This window comes from Anabrus simplex, chromosome 2 (assembly GCF_040414725.1).
Source record: "Anabrus simplex isolate iqAnaSimp1 chromosome 2, ASM4041472v1, whole genome shotgun sequence".
NCBI lineage: Eukaryota > Metazoa > Arthropoda > Insecta > Orthoptera > Tettigoniidae > Anabrus > Anabrus simplex.
The window spans coordinates 614889643-614909463 of NC_090266.1; the positions used below are offsets into that span (position 1 = coordinate 614889643).

Sequence of the window (19821 nt, forward strand, 5' to 3'; positions counted from 1 at the left end):
GACGGGAGTCTAGTCTAAGTGCTCCCTTGCCCATCTGTACCTGGCGCACAGTGTTGGGGTGTATATACAGGTGCTTTCCAAGAAAATCTTTGAGTGTAAGCAGTCCCTGTGGAGATGAATTCTGATTGTCTGCGTAGACACGGCTCTACCAGTTGCCCGCCCTAAGGCATTAGGCACTTCTGTTGCGGTGTCTGCCTGGTTGGTGTGAGCCAGGATTCGCACGTAACGGTCGTCTGCTGCTATTGCTGCCGCGGGCAACAACTGTGAGGCCTATCTTCAATATCAACAGCAAGGATAGAATAGTGCTAATGGGCGATTTCAATGCGAGAGTTGGGAATAGAACTGAAGGATACGAAAGGGTGATTGGTAAATGTGGGGAAGATATGGAAGCTAATGGAAATGGGAAGCGTTTGCTGGACTTCTGTGCTAGTATGGGTTTAGTTGTTACGAATACATTCTTCAAGCATAAGGCTATTCACCGCTACACATGGGAGGCTAGGGGTACCAGATCTGCCCAAAAACATAATAGAGGATTGGGCAGTCAAAACCTTAGAGAGATTAACTGTCAAACCAACAGAGCGTAGGCGCGTTAGAATGCCCCGAATATGGTGTAGGTGCGACTCGAAATCAGGGGAATAGAAAAGAATGTCATCAACAAAAGGAAACAAATATTTATATTTAATATCAGAAAAAAGGGAATCAACAAATCATTGCATTATTTGAGAACCTAATTTAAACCAAAGAGGACTTTTTGAAACTGAAATAATCCATTAGGAGTAATAAAAGCAGTATGACGGGAGCTAATGTCATCCTAAGGAATTTGATTGTTTGCTGAGTTATCTAAAATAGTATAATATTTAGCATTGGAAAAATGCTGAAAAGCGGTCTGCACTTTAGGCATCAAATAGACATCATAAAGGATGCGGGCGTTGACTTTTCTATAGTGGACAATGAAATGAGATGATCCACAATTTATTTTAATAGATTAAGCTAGTACCGGTTTCGGCTCTTTAACGGCCATCATCAGCTAGTACATGTTTTGTTTTAGCCATTAGACAATACACAAGTTGTTATTGTATTAGGCATCCGGATGTCTAATGGGGGATGGAATAATAGCATATAATTAAAATATCAGTGGTCAGGTTAAAAAGTTATAAATGGAGCATGAGTATGTAAAACATATTAAAAACACAAAGGTCACAATATATAACATTTAAAAAGTTTCAACACATTAAAATTGTACGTATAGGTAGACACTTGTTAAAATTTTCAATTTATGTTATATGGATTCCATTCTTCTGTCCTCTGTGCAGATCCTTCTAAGTAATGTTGATTTTAGTTGCGTAGGGTAATCTTCGAGGACATTTTGAAACTAGTGTACGTCTTGTTGATGTGGGCCTTTGTCATGATGAAATTTCGTTATGTTATATATCCCAACTTGTGATATACTATGGCAAGTTTCAATACAGCAAACAGCAGGTCTCGAGCATGTATTTAGAAGTAGTCGGTGGTAACACTTCTCTCGTCTATGTTTGTTCTTGTAGTCTGTAAAGATAAAGTGATATAAGTATGCCGGTAGTGTGTGCATGAAGGAATGCCTAGTGTGTGTATGGAAAGAGTACTTACTATAGTTGTTGTGGAAGTCTTGTGCTGATGTGTTTGAAGGCTTGTTGTGTTCTACTGCGAGTGAGTCTGGGGCTCATATTAGCTGTGGAGGGGAATGTAGGTGGAGGGGAAGAAGGAGTGGCCGTTGGAGAAGTAGGGGCGGGGTCAGGCTTGTGATTCGTTGGTTTGTTAGAGCGTGTGTTTACTATTTTGAGATAATCATTCTTTAATATCGGAATGGCTTTGTCAAAAATAATGCTGGTTTTTTCATTAATATCATTAATGTTATGATTGGGGTTGGCGTATTGGTCTAAAGAAATGTAGAAATCTTCGGTTATGTTGAGCAGGGGGCCCTTGGAGTTTATATTTAGTATCGTCATGTCGTTATTGATGTTTGTGAAACTATGCTTGGATTCTTCTACATGTTGGCCTATTGATGAGAAATGGTTATGTTTTACTGCATTTATATGTTCATTGTAGCGGATGGTGAAGTTTCTGCCTGTACGTCCTATGTAATCATACAAATATTAATGAAAAATGGAAGGATATGTATAGGTATTTTAAGGCAGAAACAGGTTCTAAGAAGGACATTCCAGGAATAATTAATGAACAAGGGGAGTGTGTATGTGAGGATCTTCAAAAAGCAGAAGTATTGTCAGCAGTATGTAAAGATTGTTGGTTACAAGGATAATGTCCAGAGAGAAGGGGAGACTAATGCTAAAGAAGTATCAGAATTTACATATGATAACAATGACATACAAAAGTTGAAAACTAGGAAAGCGGCTGGAATTGATAAGATTTCGAGGTTGGGTTATAATACCATGTCTGAAGTACTTATTTGATTATTGTTTGGCTGAAGAAGCTATACCAAATGAATGGAGAGTTGCTATAGTAGACCCTGTGTATAAAGGAAAGGGTGATAGACATAAAGCTGAAAATTACAGGCCAGTAAGTTTGACATGCGTTGCATGGAAGCTTCGGGAAAGCATTCTTTCTGATTATATTAGACACGTTTGCGGAATTAATAACTGGTTCGATAGAAGGCAGTTCGGTTTTAGGAAAGGTTATTCTACTGAAGCTCAACTTGTAGGATTCCAGCAAGATATAGCAGATATCTTGGATTCAGGAGGTCAAATGGGCTGTATCGCAATTGACCTGTCTAAAGCATTTGATAGGGTGGATCCTGGGAGACTACTAGCAAAAATGAGTGCAATTGGACTAGACAAAAGAGTGACTGCTGGGGTTGCTATATTTCTGAAAATAGATCTCAGAGAATTAGAGTAGGCGAAGCTTATCTGACCCTGTTATAATTAAGAGGGGAATTCTTCAAGGCAGTATTATTGGACCTTTATGTTTTCTTATATATATCAATGATATGAGTAAACAAGTGGAATCAGAGGTAAGACTTTTTGTGGATGATGTTATTGTGTATAGAGTAATAAATAAGTTACAAGATTGTGAGCAACTGCAACGTGACCTCGATAACGCTGTGGGATGGACAGCAGGCAATTGTATGTTGATAAACAGGGTTAAAAATCAGGTTGTGTGTTTCACAAACAGGGAAAGTCGCGTCATTTTTAATTATTGCGTTGATGGGGTGAACGTTCTTTTTGGGGATCATTGTAAGTATCTAGGCGTTAATATAAGGAAGGATCTTCATTGGGGTAATCACATAAATGGTATTGTAAATAAATAATACAGATCTCTGCACATGGTTATGAGGGTGTTTAGGGATTGTAGTAAGGATGTAAAGGAGATGGCATATAAGTCTCTGGTAAGACCCCAACTAGAGTACGTTTCCAGTGTAGGGGACCCTCACCAGGATTACTTGCTTCAAGAACTTGAGAAAATCCAAAGAAAAGCAGCTCGATTTGTTCTGGGTGATTTCAGACAAAAGAGTAGCGTTAAAAAATGTTACGAAGTTTGGGCTGGGAAGAACTGAGAGAAAGAAGATGAGCTGCTCAATTAAGTGGTATGTAATACCAATATAAATGGTCCGTTATTGGACATTATAAATTATCCAGCTAACTCATTCCTGGTTGTCGGCGTTTCGCCCTCGTGTGCTAGGTTTTGCTCATCAGTTGAGTACATAGCACACCTACCAAGACTCAATCAATCAATCAATCAATCAATCAATACTGATCTGCATTTAGGGCAGTCGCCCAGGTGGCAAATTCCCTATCTGTTGCTTTCCTAGCCTGATTTCAGAGAAATTGGAAATTTATTGAACGTCTCCCTTGGTAATCATTCCAATCCCTAACTCCCCTTCCTATAAATGAATATTTGCCCCAGTTTGTCCTCTTGAATTCCAACTTTATCTTCAAATTGTGATCTTTCCTACTTTTATAAATGCCACTCAAACTTATTCGTCTACTAATGTCATTCCACGCCATCTCTCCGCTGACAGCTCGGAACATACCACTTAGTCGAGCAGCTCTTCTTCTTTCTCTCAATTCTGCCCAACCCAAATTTTGCAACATTTTTGTAACGCTACTCTTTTGTTGGAAATCACCCAGAACAAATCGAGCTGCTTTTCTTTGGATTTTTTCCAGTTCTTGAATCAGGTAATCCTGGTGAGGGTCCCATACACTGGAACCATACTCTAGTTGGGGTCTTACTAGAGACTTATATGCCCTCTCCTTTACATCCTTACTACAACCCCTAAACATCCTCATAACCATGTGCAGAGATCTGTACCCTTTATTTACAATCCCATTTATGTGATTACCCCAATGAAGATCTTTCCTTATATTAACACCTACTGTAGATACTTACAATGATCCCCAAAAGGCTCTGGCTAGTGCATACTGTGGAGGCCACTGCGTAGGCTACTTGCAGTCTCCGGCAGTGCCAATGCACTATGAGAGACTTTATCTCTTTACCAAAAATTGATGCCTGCTTGGCTATCAGATGATATAGATGTTGATTGCCATGGGGAATCTGAAATATTTGTCCCGAATGAGTAAATTTATAATACCAATATAAATGGTCCGTTGTTGGACATAATAAATTTTCCAGGTAACTCATTCCTGGTTGCTAGCATTTCGGCCTCGTGTGCCCAACCTGGATTACTTGAGTCAAGAACTGGAAGGTTGAAGGTTGGGCTGGAAGGGCTTGGAGAAAAGAGACGAGTAGCTCGACTAAGTGGTATGTTCTGAGCTGTCAGTGGAGAGATGGTGTGGAATGACATTAGTAGATGAACAAGTTTGTGTGGTGTCTTCAAAAGTAGGAAAGATCACAATATGAAGATTAAGTTGGAATTCAAGAGGACAAATTGGGAAAAATATTTGTTTATGGGAAGGGGAGTTAGGGATTGAAATAACTTACCAAGGGTGATGTTAAATAAATTTCCAATTTCGTTGCAATCATTTTAGAAAAGGCTAGGAAAACAACAGATAGGGAATCTGCCACCTGGGTGACTGCCCTAAATGCAGATCAGTATTGATTGATTGATTGATTGATTGATTGATTGATTGATTGATTGATTGATTGATTGAATTAATGAATCAGGGAAATAAATGTCACATTTTGATGGGCAATCAGAAAGAATTACAATAACAAATTACATATATCTTTAAAATGTTCAAATCGGAACAATCCATTTTCACGCAACATTGACTTGTAGCGGGAAAAGGACCACTCAACATGGCAGGATGTTATTGGGGCATATTTGAAATACGTCAAATCATTAGAGTTCTATACAGCTTGCTGTCGTAATTCACATACATATATATTTCTAAGAGAGATAATTCAAAAAAATTACAGACAATTAGGAGATGTGAATAATCCATTTTTGAGACGAGTGCAAGCAGGTATGCAGAAATGGATTAAAGATGATAAAAATATGACCTGTGAAAATTGCATAATTTTAGTCACCGTAGATAAAATCATGCTTAAGTTGTATTTTCCATGAAAAGAATATAAAGAAAAAAATATGAGATGTGATTGACATCTGGGCCCTAATGATGAGAAAATTATTGCTCTCTTTACAGTTCAATATTATCTTCTTAAAGTACATCCAAAAATGAAACAAATGGGATGGTACAATACAAATTAATCCCTAAATATTCTTACAAATATGAAGTGAAAATAATTTTTAATTTCTAAAAGTTTAAAGTTTCATTAAGTAAATTATGAGAAAGTCTTCCCCGGAATTTAAATTATTCTGGAAAAATTGTGTTTGCCGGTTTTACAGGTGATAGGATTTATCACCCAAGACTGATTTCCATGATGATATTAGGGCTGGTTTCTTGACATTACGAGACTGCTGGCGTCGGTTCCATTACTTAGAAATGCATGGTGCTGTTGAATGTCTCAGAGCTGATGTGAGAATATCCCTTGTTTATCATGTTGTTGTACAGGGCTCGAACTCGTGTTCTCAGATGTGGAATTCTCTGAAACTTGTAATACATAAGATTACCACGATATCTTTTGTGAAAGACTGATGAAATAACAGGGAATGATACGTACAATTGCACTAAGAATGCTTCACACGTTTGACGTCTGTCGTTAGTTTTCACTTTGTATTGTATTGCTGCTAGACGGTGAGATTATCTCCCTTTACAAGCGTGAATGTGGCGTTCTGTAAGCTTGCTGCTAGCCAAGTGAGCTGGGCCAGGTGTAGATTGTAAGTGGGGTGACTCTTTCAGTTTGTGAAGCGAGCTGAGCTCTCCTTAAACTTTATCAATTAACATACTGAGTTCATAACTACACGCATGTTCCTAAAAACCAGAACACCTTGAAAGACTAGATATAGGAACTTCATATTAACAGGACATGTGCACTAGTGTGTTCTGAAGAAATTACTAGCATTTTAACTATGTCGGCCTTCAGGTTCATGGTCCACTTAGATATCTCGGCGCACCACTACCAACTGGTAAAATGTGGCTGCGCCTTTTGTCACTATAAATTGAAGGTAATGGATTAATGTGGCTTAACCTCTTCAGTGGCACACCCGAGAAATTCGCAGGTGGCGCACGCTTGCCCATAACATCACTGCCCGAGAAATTCTCACTAAGCTGCAGTGTTCATTTTGCGATTGCCCAGTAATTTATCGGATACTGTAATCTCTTTGGAAAATGTTTTTCAGCATTCTCAACAAGTGGCGGGAGGGTTTCCAGCTGTATTCATGAAGTCTTTGGCATAAAATATGCCTTATCTTCTCTACATCTCTGGCCAGTTGGCGAGGTAAATAGAAATGGCAAGAGTGAAACGGAAGAGTTGTCTCTCTGAAGACAAAATGAGGAACTACATCTCTAAATGACATTAGTATATCTGATAGTAGTGGTAATGATTATATTGATTCTTCGAATGGTGACCTCCTTAGTATTTCTAGTGAAAGTGAAGAAGATATTACGTCAGATTCTAAGGTTATGTTAGGAGATGTTGAACATACATTTGTGTGGAAAAAGTGTAAGCCTGGGGATAGTGTGCGACCTAATATAATTCCATTTACGGGAAATCCTGGAGTGAGGGTTGGATTATTACCAGAGGTGAGTGTGAGTGACTGTTTTGAACTCTTTCTAATGGATAAAGTTGTAAATTTGATAGTGACCGAAAAAAATTTGTATGCTAAAAGTGCTTTGAAAAACTTGTAAATAAATCTCCGCATACTAGGGCACAGTTTAGGAAAGAAACAAATTCTTATCGGAATTCAGATTTTTATTGCGTTAGTGTTGTTGATGGGAATAATACAAAAGACTGAAATAGCAATATGTTGCTCACAGGTCAGTATTCTGAAAACACCAATATTTTACAAAACCATGTCACAGGCCTATTGTAAAAAGAAGTGGAAATAGTGTGTAAGTTTTTATTAACCTTGAATAATATATGAATGTGTTCCCTTGATAATTGTTACTCATTCCTTGCTTCCTAAAAATAAATCAGTTCCTCTGAAAAACCTCGCTTTTCTGGCATAGGAGGTCTTCCAGAACCTGCCACTGAGAGGGTTAAGCAGATGTGCAGGATGTCTCGCAGATGTATGCAAGAACCGTACTGTCAAATGAGAGAATTTGAAAAAGGGCGTATTATTGGCATGAGAGAATGTAATGCATCCATCCAGGAAATTGCTGCTCATGCAGGACAAACTGTGTCAGCATTGCAACGGGTGTGTACAGAATGATTCACAGAAGGCCGTAGAACAGGACGAGACGAGTCTGGTCGCAACACCCAGACCACTCCTCCGAGAAGATCGACACCTCATCAGAATGGCAATCTGTGTCCTCCTCGGCTGTAGTGGAACAGTGCAATACATCGTAACTCTCAAAAGCGACAGTCCATCGCCGTTTATTACATTCTGGGTTGCCGGCGCGTCGTCCACTTCTCCTCCTACCATTGACTAATGTACATAAACATGCTAGACTGCAATGGTGTATGGAACGTTGTCATTGGGGACAGGAGTGGCAGCAGTTTGTGTTTTTGGATGAATCCAGATTCTGTTTGTTTGAAAATGATGGCCGTGTTTTGGTTCGCCGCAAACAGGGGGAGTGGCATCTCATTGACTGCATTCACACAAGGCATACAGCGCCAACTCTAGGCCTTAGGTTGTGGGATTCTATTGGGTAGAACCACAAATCACAGTTGGTGCGTGTCCAGGGCACTGTGACCAGTTTGTCCTACATGAATGACATCCTGCGACCCGTAGCCATACCCTTTCTGCACGACACCCCAGACACCTTAATTCAGCAGGACAATGCGCTACAGAATGTTGCTGCACAAACACATGCCTTCTTGCCTCAGGATGTCAGACTGTTGCCGTGGCCCGCCCGATCACCGGACTTGTCGCCAATTGAAAATGTGTGCGCTATGGTGAAACGACGGGTGCGGCGCTGTGACCCAATGCCAACCACCACAGATGAACTGTGGAACCAGGTGAATGCAGCATGGATACCCCAGGACGCCATTCGCGGCTTATACCCGTCGATGCCACGCATGGAACAAGTTATCAGTGCCAATGGAGGACCTAATGCTTACTAGGCAACTGAACCTAGGTGACAGAAATTCTAATCATTACTGCAGCTGCCTCTGTGGATCCGTGGTAGAGTGTCGGCTTCCGGATCCCAAGATAGCGGGTTCGAACCCGGCAGAGGTAGTCGGATTTTTGAAGGGCGGAAAAAAGTCCATTCGACACTCCATGTCGTACGATGTTGGCATGTAAAAGATCTCTGGTGATACATTTGGTATTTACCCGACAAAATTAATTCAATCTCAGCCATAGCCGCCCAAGAGAGATCCGGTTTACTCTAGGTCCGCTAGATGGCAGACAGAGTAAACCGGAACGTCGAAATTGACGAGCAGACAGCCAGATGGCGTCAAATCAAAATGTCTGCAAAACGGTAGCTGAGGCCATACGATTATTATTATTATTATTATTTATCATTACTGCAGAACATACTAATGAACATGTCCTGTGAATATGAACTTCCTGTCTCTAGTCTTTCAATGTGTTCCCTTTTTTTATGAACATGAGTGTATTTAATGTCCTAAAATATGCTCTTCATGACTTAATATCAGATCATTAACAAAACGAATTTATAGAATTGGCTGTTACTGAAGTTCTCACCATTTATTCATTCACATAAATAATTCTACACATGCAAATTTGTTGTTGTGCTTGTAATAACTCCGTGGTAGTAGTGCTGATGTTCACAATTCTCAGTATGCCAAAAGTTCAAGAAGTATCAGTTATTTTCTCTCGCCGCGACCTCAGCTGTCTGAATTGTCTCAAACAGGTTACAAAAGAAAATACAAATAAACTTTCTCTTGCCGGCTTCTGTTCGCACACGTGCTATGTTGACTTTAGCCTGAGTCACAAATAAAACCTCAGCAAATGGCCGAAGGTCATAATAACTGTCACAGTATATATATATATATATATATATATATATATATTAGTTTTCCTATAGCTAAATATCCTCTATTTCCTTCAGCTATGTGCACAGTACTGCCATAAGTTCTGTCAGTACTTTCAGTGGATATAACTACTAAGTAAAACTACACAAACCCATTAATATACATATATTCTGAAAAAAATAAACGGCAAGAAATGCTACAGAATGAACATACCCTTATTCAAAATGATCACCATATGTGGCAACACAGCAGCGAATACATTGAGGCCCTTCATCAATAGCTGCACGAATCGTTTCCAGTATAATTGTTTTTACAACTGGCGTGATTGATTTTTTAACATCTTGATATTGCGATGCGTTTTTTGTCATGATATCACGTCTAGCTTCTGCCACAGAGAATAATCCAATGGATTGAGGTCCGGACTTCCTCTAGGCCAGTCAGCAGTAATGATGAACCATGGGGTATTGGTTACCAGCCACTGCTGCGTTGCTTTTGCTTTGTGTGCAGGAGTGCCATCCTGCTGAAAAATCCATGATTTCCCTTCAGGCAGCTCCCGATTGATACATGGTATCACCTGTTTCAAAATTGTCTGGTGGACAGCTGCAGAAGTCTTTACTTCGCCTTCACAAAAATGCACCTCCAGTGCTCCTCGCCAGGAAACTGCCTACCATACCATGACAGAAGCAGGGTGATATCAGCACTGCAAAAATGGAACCTTATCGCTTGCTTCCTTGGAGGACCGTGAATACACACAATCATTTTGCTTGTTAAACAACTCTTCTACGGTGAATATTTTATTCATCTGTGAATAGGATGTTGCAATACTGGTTCTCCCCATACACCGTTAACAAAGCTTGGGATCAAACCCGGTGTATTTCCTTTAATATTTCGGTTAGTAAATGCCATGCTTATCTTTTATATGCACCAACACATAAATCATCCTTCAAAATATGTGGTATAGTTTGTGGAGATATATTTATTTCATGAGACAAAATTGTTTGTTTACAGAAAGGATTGTGTCAAATCCCTGCACGAACAACATTCTCAACTGCTTTACTGCGTACACACCTAGGACGGCCCGATCTGATGCAATCAACAATTGTACCCGTTTGTTTAACCCGATAAGTGATACGCCCACCTATAGACGCGATGGAGTGGCCGGTCCAGCAGTGCTACGCCTGTCTATAGACGGTGCGCGAAAACTTTAATTTTTTGAGTTTTCCGGTTCACTCTCAAGTGCCAATTTGATCTCTGACATGTTCTGCATCATTTGAGCATTATTTAGAACTAATTGATCACGAATTATACCTTCGGGAAGTAACTTACAGAGCTTTTTCTAGATGTAAACAAACGTGGCGGAACAACAATCTAGTTGCTCTTGCGGTGATGTTATATCGTATCAGAGATTTTTTCAGTTATTAACCACAGCAGAAAGTGATGATGGAGATCATGATTTTAATGAATTGTTAAGCGATTTTGAAAGTGAGAGTGATACAGAGAGTGCCGAAAATATTGTATGTGAAAGGGAAACAGTGCCTCCTTCTAAACGAAAGAAGAATAGCACGGTGAGTTCAAAAGCTATTTCATCACTATTTTCATGGTGTACGGATTACTTTTCTCCACCAGGCTTTCAAGTAACTGTGACAGACTCTGAGAGCCAAGTAGTGTTGGATGACAACCCGAAAATCATTGATGTTTTAAAAACTTTTGTGCCAGTGGCGTTGGTGCAGATAGTTGAACAAATCGGTATCACAAACAAGCATTACAAAACATTGAACTATCAGCACGTTCCAGGTTTTGAAAGTATTTTAAAATTTCAATTTATGTACTTCTAAAATGTTATATGTATAAGTTACCTACAGATTTTAGGAAATGATATTATTTTGGGCTCTTTACTTTGAATAAAGATAATGCACGCATGGGCACAAAAGTGTAATTTTGTTTTCTCTCAAAATAATATTGAACATAAGTGTAGGATTTTCCATTTGCATTTAGATTTATAAATAACCAACATTTATAAACATTTTAAAGTAATCACCCCACTGCTAAGTAAAAAATTGAGGCTTCGACAATATATTTTTTTACGTACGAATGAAAAAACTTATCACTGAGGTACCAAACAGTCAAGTGGTAACTCAGCACTTAAGAGGTTAAACCGTGCTATTGTCTGAAACACAAATTGTTCATTGATACCAAGAAGTTTCAGGATAGAAAAAGTTCCCTTAGCTTGCTTTCCGCAATGAAATAACGCCAATACAGCGATACTATCCTCATACACTCCCCACTCCATCTTTCCCTGCTGCCTACTGTTGGCACACTGCAAGCTGGTTACTGGCGAAGTCGTGATGGTGACCTTGTGGACGACGACATACAGCGTTGCCATGCTTCTTCATTTGTAATTACCATACTACAGTGCGTTTTGATTTCACTGGCAGTACTATGTAGGTAGAGAAGACAATCATATGTAAACATTCAGATTCATTTCTTCATTTCATTCATGAGATATTGAGTCAAATGAGTCCAGATTTTCTCTCCTAATTGTACAGTATTTTATTATTTGTCTTTCTTTAATGCTGCCATAGAAGCAGATATTAAACATTAAATATTCTCTTTTTTGTTGCTGATTATTTTTAAATAACTGTTATTTAATTTAAATATTTGATTTGTTTTTTTCCAGGCTTCCACCTTCAAATATAGAAGGTAATATGCAATCATCTAGCACTGATATAACAAATACTCGGATGTCTGGTCCAGGAACACCCTTGACACCAACTTCAGTTGAATTGGGGTCTCGATTCCCCCCAACTTCAGGAGACGTCAGCAGCAGGTTTCCAATTCCTAGTCCTCATACACCTGGTTCGGAGAGCAAATCACAACAGCGTTTCCCTGGCCCCAGTCCTCAGAGTCAAGGCTCGCGCACTCCAGGAATGGAACAAGGAATCAAGACACCCACCACAGAAGTAGGTCCAAGATTTCTTAGCGCCAGCCCTCAAATGGGAGATGGTATGGCTCCTCCAAGATGTGGTGGTCCAACAGGGACATCTCCAGCTATGGCAAATCAGTCACAGAACTTCATGCATCATACTCCTCCATCCATCGGCACTATCAAGGTTGCACCTCATTTCTTAGATGTTTCTCCGTCTAGTAATACATCTGCAGCAGTTGATGTATCCCCAACAGGACCAAATAATTTTTCATGTTTACGGTCAGAAAATGTACCTCTAAATCCAAATGGAAGTGGTGGCATGCCTTGCAATGGTAAAATGGCTCATTTTGATCCCATCACTTCTATGGCACAAATGAGTCAACAGTTAACCAGTAGTGTTTCTAACTCTCCTGGAGCACAAAATTCAGGTTTAATAGGGAGTGTTCCTGGTGGTCCGTGCTCTTCAGGAATGTTGCCATTTAATTCGAATGCTATGCATCCTATGCAAATGAATGATATGGGGAGTTGCACTGGTCTACCCGATGCCCATCCTGGAGGCCTTGTTAATCCCATGGGTGGAGCACCAAGTAACCAGCCAGGGCCAGGAAATTTTGTTAGCATTCAGTTACAGAATGTACCACCTCATTCTTATAGTCCGAACTCAAGTGTGGGAGGCAGTATGGTACCATGTTCGAGTTCAGTTAATACAACTGCTTGTATGAATCAACCTATAGCTCACCCAAACAGTTCAGGTTCTCCTAAACCTGGCAGTTTAATGATGGGCCTAGGACCTCCCAGAGGATCATCACCTTATTCATCAAGTCCAGTGCCACAGAGAATGATTGGCCGTCCTCCAGGTCCTAGTCCTTACAATGGAGCTAATGTACAAGTGAAAGCTAGTGCTCCAAATACAATTCAATATCTTCCTGCCAAACCACAGGCCGGGAATTCCGGTCCAAGGGGACCACCAAGTTTAGATTTCCTCCAGCGCTTTGCCAATCCACTCTCAAATTTAGACAGTAAAGTGCCCACTCATAATCTCCAGTATTTTCCTAGCAATGGTCAGTCAAATACTGGAAACATGGGTGGTCTCAGTGTTCCCATGAATAGGCCAAATGGGCTTATTACTGGAATGTCACCTCAGATGAATAGTATCTCGGGCCCTAATTGTGGAGGAGTAGGTGGTCATGTTGGACCAATGAATAGTCTGAATGGACCAATGATGGGCCCAAATGGTTCTTTGGTGGGAATGAATTTGCCCATGTCAAGTGGTATGGTAATGGGCCCTGGTGGACCAGGTATTGGTATGGTACCTTTACGTGGTGGTTTACGGCCTGGAGGAATCATGAGAATGCAGCAGATTGGAAGTGGTGTGTTTGGGGTACCATCTAGTCCAGGGCAACCTGTAGGTGGTGATCAAATGTTTGGAGGTGGTCCTGCTCAAAATATGCCTACTGGCGGGCCAAATTCTCAGGTATTCGTTCCTGGCTCGAAAGCCTCGCCTATGGGCCTAAGTAGCACACCGGATGCTAGCCAACCTCTTCCTCCTTCAATGGGACAGTCAAATAATTTTAAAAATTCTCCATTCATAGGACCAACTACAGCTGATCCAAATTATGCCCAGCAATTTCATAACTTTCAGCAGCAGTTGTATGCTACAAACACAAGAAGTCAAATTAATAATCAAAATGTTGGTCCCAATCAATCATTTTTCGTTCCAAAATGATTAGATATTTAATTTAGTTAATAAAACTAATTGGTCAGGTAACTCTTGTGTGGCTGAACACAATTTTAGTTCTGCCTTTGGCTGCAAGTGCCTGTCCTTGAGCTTGTGTAAGCTCCTCCTTGGGATGCCTACCACAAGAATGGCATTGAAGCCGGGAAGGCTCTCAAGTACGATGTCCCTCACTATTCCTTCGTATACTGCCATTCATAACTTGATGGGATATGTATAATGAGACCCAGCTGAAGTTCTAGCAATAAAGTGGCAAAGGGCCTTCCATCATTTGCTCCATGCATCCCATCTCATGTTATCACAGTTGGCCCAAGAAGATGAAGAGTTTGCTAGATTGTTGCTGCACTGGGCTTGAGGATGATGCAGTACCAAGGAAAGGAAATGGAAGGAACGATCAGGTTCAAGAATTCAGTGAACTCTAGGATTTACTTTTATACTAAAAAACTAACTTTTGAGGACTGTAGGTTACATTTTTTATGCAACTGTATGCTTCCCTTATTTGGTATCACCTTTGTGTTTGAGTGAGAACAAGTTGAGACACACATGTGGAACGTCTTCAGGAAATATCTAATGCTGGAGAATTAGTCTATCTTTGTATGCCTTATTGGGAGTCATTGTGAGGTATTTTCAACACTTCTTGCAGTAGATAGATAACTGACAAGTACTGACCTACATCCTCAGTCTTAATCCACTCAGCAAGGCTCTCATGAATGTAAGGAGTCTGGGGCAAAATAATGCCAGTCCACAGACGACAGTGCAATATGTTTGGTTCCTATCAGTTGTAATTATGAAATGTCATTTTCAAAATGTTTAAATTGCCAAGTTTTGATTCATAAGTAATAACACTAGATTTGGAAGGAGTCATCGGTTCCACCGAAAGCTGTAAATATCTGATGAAACGTGGTTTGACATTGTTCTGATACCTCATTAAGTTTATGCACTCTTTCCTTGGTGTGTAAAATTTGAGCTTACTACATTGACTGGCAGAATTAATGGATCACTTGAATTTTCGAAGGGAAAAGCATGTGAAATAATTAGGAAATATTTGTTTTATTATTTACATTGATTATTTTCATGAAAAAATATTGTAAGTTATGTTAATTGTCTGTTATTGCTACCCTTATTTAGTTTTACAATTTAACATGTTTTTTCCTTTGAAATTTCAACTGATCCATTACATTTTTCTGGTCAGTGTAGTTACAACAGCAAAGTATTGTATCAGTATGTCGTTAATTAACATCACACTGTTAGGAAAAGAACTTTGCTGTGATTTAGGTTGTTTAAGCCATTCGTTGGAATGTGTTAAGTTGAAGAGTGTTGCTACAGCTTTCTACTGTAGTGACATAACCTCCATGTTTTTGTACATTTCCTTACTCCACCTATAAGGTTGTCGGCCCAGAAAGAAAAAAAAAGAAAGAAAGGAAAGAAAGAAAGATTAGTGCCTATACCTCAACAAATTATGTAAAGGTTTAGTCCCAGATATGTAAATATACTCGAAGATTGATTGTACAGTAAATGAATTGTTTGTAACCGGCATGTTCTGTTAATTTTGTTATGAGACTTACAATTGCCAAGTGAATGAAGCAAACGAGCCCTAGGTACAGTATTCCCCCTATTAGTGCTTTAGAAAAATTTATTGAATTAAATTTTTGACAGAAATTTTTAACGCGTGTGTATTGGGCAACTTGCCTACTTGTTACTTTTGACTGTATGTTTATCCTCTTCTTCTTTCCCTTTGCAGTATTCTGCAGATGAGTTAATTATAACAATCTTGGAAAATTCTTTGGTATAGAACTGGTGCCGATAGAGTTATATACTTAAAATCCAGCTTTTAATAGCTGCTTAGCCTCTGAAACACACAAGAGGAGTTTATGAAGACTGAAGATTTTGTCGTATTTCTTTTATCTATAATATCATTTTCTACAGAATTTATGCAGATATATTCTGTCTATTATGTTTTGGGTATTAAACTTTTTATCATACCCTAACCAGTGCTCACTATTCCCCTTATTCATGTAATTCTAAACTATCTTGTAGAGTCTTATTGCCAAAGAGTCCTTTCACTCATAATACACCATTTGGGTCATAATAAAATTAGGCATCTGCATGACATGTTCATTCTCCCATTTTCATCTAGGTACTCTCCAGTTCTTTATAATGTACAGATAGTTCGGTAACTGTAGACATTTATTTTTGGTTTCTACACATTCTTCTTGTTGATTTTATGTTCGGGGAATCTGTGGAGCATTGGTTAAACAAAATTTGTTTCTCGTTTTTTTTGACAATACTTGGTAACTGTTCAAGAATTTGATCTTGTACTTTTATATTTTTGAAAAATGTATATAAATACTTTATTTACTGTGTTATACATGTATTATACTGTCCTTGAAAAATATGTATATTTGCCTTACCGGTACATTCTATTTAGTTACTTTCTTATAGTACTGTATAATCATAAATTACTGTAAAATCAGTTGATGATTGAAATATATATTTTTATCTTCCTTTATATTAATCTTTTTCCTAATGTTGCCTCATCAGAGTGTGCTGTGGAACAACAGTCGAACCTTTACGACTCAAATTTCCAATACTTTGAAATAATCACTTTGTTTATTCTGCAAGTTGTTTGGAAATGACATCTGTTGATGTAATTTATTTAGTCCTGAGGGTGTAGCCAGAAATATTATGTAGTTTGAGACATTTGATTCATATCTGTTGGAAAGAAAATTTTTAAGAACATTGTGCAGAAAGAAAAAAATCTCTTACTCTTCATAAAACTTTTGTTTTGTTTTATTCAGTGCTTTAGGTTGCAGAGGAGGATGCAGTCTCCAAACAGGATAACTTGCATTGGCCAAAATGTATTCATAAGTCCTGTGTAGAACTACAGGGTCTCTCATATAAACCCAGATCGTACGCACGGTGTTTGTACTCTGCACTACGGCAGCTGCAGTGTGGGAGGCGCGGCATAGTTCTTGACCTTGCAAGCATCCTGTACGTGTTTGACGTGGCAAGTATGAGTCACCAGTCTGAATCTCAGCTGTTAACTTGGTGAGACAGTTATCATTGCAACACCATATTTTCGTGTGTAAAATTTCTAGTTTCATCTTAATGGTCATGAGAACAGTCATAACTCTTGCTATTGGTGTGCAGAAAATCCTAATGGTGTTTTTGAAGCCCCTTATTATGATAGGAAGAATGATGTTTGGTGTGCTTGTTAGTGCAGGACGAATAATTGGGCCTATTTTTTTCAAAGACGACAGTAAATGCACAGAGGTACCAAGATGACATTGTGATGCCGTTCTTCCATCAGTCAATGGAAGAAGGAAAATCGCATGGGTGGTTTCAACAAGATTCAGCCCCTGCTCATACAGCAGAAGATTCCCTTCTTACAATATCGGAAGTGTTTGCAGACAGAGTGATCAGTGCTGGTCTATTTCCCCCTCATTCTCCAGATCTAATGGTGCTTGATTTTTACTTGTGGGGTAAACTGAAAGAAAAAGGGCATCGAACAAATCCTCACACATTGGAGGAACTGAAAGAAAACATTACAGATGAAATCAGAAACATTACAATGGCAGAACTCACTTGCGTCAGAAAGAATGTGGTTAGCAGATATAATGCCTGTACAACCCAGGAAGGATGATACTTCCAGCATCTTTAATAAGGTAAGATTTCATATAAGATTGTATACATGCTTAAAGCAGGGCAGCCGCACGTGAGATAAGTTCAGCTGAGGCAGGTGCCGTATCGCAGAGTACAAAAAACACTGTGCGTTCAGTCTGAAGTTATGAGACAGCTTGTATAACATACATTAAATATGAAACTTGGGTCAGTTTTGTATACCATATACATAATACTGGTATCAGAGATGTACATTTCATGTATGTTTAGTGAATTTGTTGATCGTTCAAATGGCAAAACTTAGTTGTTATAGTGATCGTGGTCACAGAATGTTTCATTTAATGTGGCTGGGTGAAGGAAGAGAAATTTTAGGGATTCCCACTTTGCAGTTTCTTTAGATTTTTAAAAAAAATTTATTTACAAAAATGTGGTCTGGCCCCGCGGTGTAGGGGGCAACACGTCCGCCTGTCACCCAGCGGCTCCGGGTTTGATTCCTGGCCGGGTCAGGGGTTTTTAATTGTAAATGATTAATATCCCTGGCCTGGGGACTGGGTGTATGTGTTGTCCTTAACGTTCCTTTCCTCACATTCAACATTTTACACTTCTGCCATTTACAGAATACAGGCAGGTTCCTCACATATGGTGCAAGTAGGGGCAAAAATCTTTCTAGGTCAACGCCCCGAACAAATAGCATTTTGAACAAAAATATATATATTTACAAACGTGACGCTATTTGTTTTTATGTGATAACATGTTTAGAGTTATGTAATTTTAGTTTTTAGATACTAGACAGTACGACTGCCATGTATTCATACAAATTTTCTGGACATCATTTGGTAGTGCAATACATGATACATGTGGTGAGACAGTGGGCCGAAGTAGTATATTCTGAATAGTGTTTAGAGTGTACAAAATATCTTCAGATTGTTGACTATAGTTCAAAGACAATCAGGTCGCTAAAAGCTAGGAATTTCTGCAACAAAATTGCCATAAGATAGAAGTATGATACAGTTTTAGAATTCAAACAAATGGATAAATGCTGTTGTTGTTGTTGTTGTTGTTGTTGTTGTTTTTGTTGTTATTATTAATGATAATAGTTATAATCATGCCAAATTAAATATCTTCGTAGTTGCTTTCAAATTATCCGCAGAAACATATCACCAGTTTATTTCTTGTATTTGTATTTTTATACATTTGTATCACTTTACCCTGTTGAATAGTGAGTGATTATTTTACACGATGTTTCCATTGTACACTCATGAGCGGTTGAATTAGAAACATTTGCCGGGCGGAGTGGTTCATACAGTTGAGGCACTGGCCTTCTGACCCCAACTTGGCAGGCTCAGTCCGGTGGTATTTGAAAGTGCTCAGATATGTCAGCCTAGTGTTGGTAGATTTACTGACACGTAAAAACTCCTGAGGGACTAGATTCCGGTGCCTCGGCATCTCCAAAAACCGTAAAAGTAGTTAGTGGGGCGTAAAGCCAATAACATTATTATTATTATTATTATTATTATTATTATTATTATTATTATTATTGGGTTAGAGATACGTGGCTAGTAGCGTATAGCATCCCCTTTCACCTTGATGACGGCAGTGATTCAGTATAGCATGGACTCCACAAGACATTTGAAGTGTTGGGCGAGCCTTCTTGATATATTACCGTTGCACAGCCTCCCATAATTAGAGCCCTGCACAGATGTGGATATCCGCGAAGTTAGTGTCTTGGCGAATGCAGACTGTATGGCAATCCAGATAATTTTCCTGATAATTTCTAAATCATGAAGTTTATTGATTTTCATACATGTATTCTTGCTTGTTTTGCTTGGTGTTATGCAACCCTTGACGTTTGTATGGGTTAATGGTGATACATAGAGAGCCTTGAGACCATAAAGCTGTAAATCTGACTTAAGCCATACTGGTTCATGCCCGCAATTAATGGAAGGAAGGAACAAAGTTTCCGAAAGAGAACCGCTCGATATGTCGGTAGTTAATAATACCAATATAAATGGTCCGTTATTGGACATTATAAATTTTCCAGCTAGCTCATTCTTGGTTGCCAGCGTTTCGCCCTTGTGTGCTA

General features: G+C 39.1%; 1 protein-coding gene across 2 annotated transcripts in view; it reads left to right on the forward strand.

The window, feature by feature from the left end:
- lgs (legless) overlaps nucleotides 1-16626 on the forward strand; it is a 381497-nt gene extending 364871 nt beyond the window's left edge. For both annotated transcript variants that reach the window (XM_067141019.2, XM_067141020.2), the window contains one exon: nucleotides 12134-16626. In XM_067141019.2, the coding sequence (XP_066997120.2) occupies nucleotides 12134-14108 (1975 nt within the window). In that variant the 3' untranslated portion in view covers nucleotides 14109-16626. The remainder of the gene's footprint in view (nucleotides 1-12133) is intronic.
- The last annotated feature ends 3195 nt before the right edge of the window (nucleotides 16627-19821 follow it).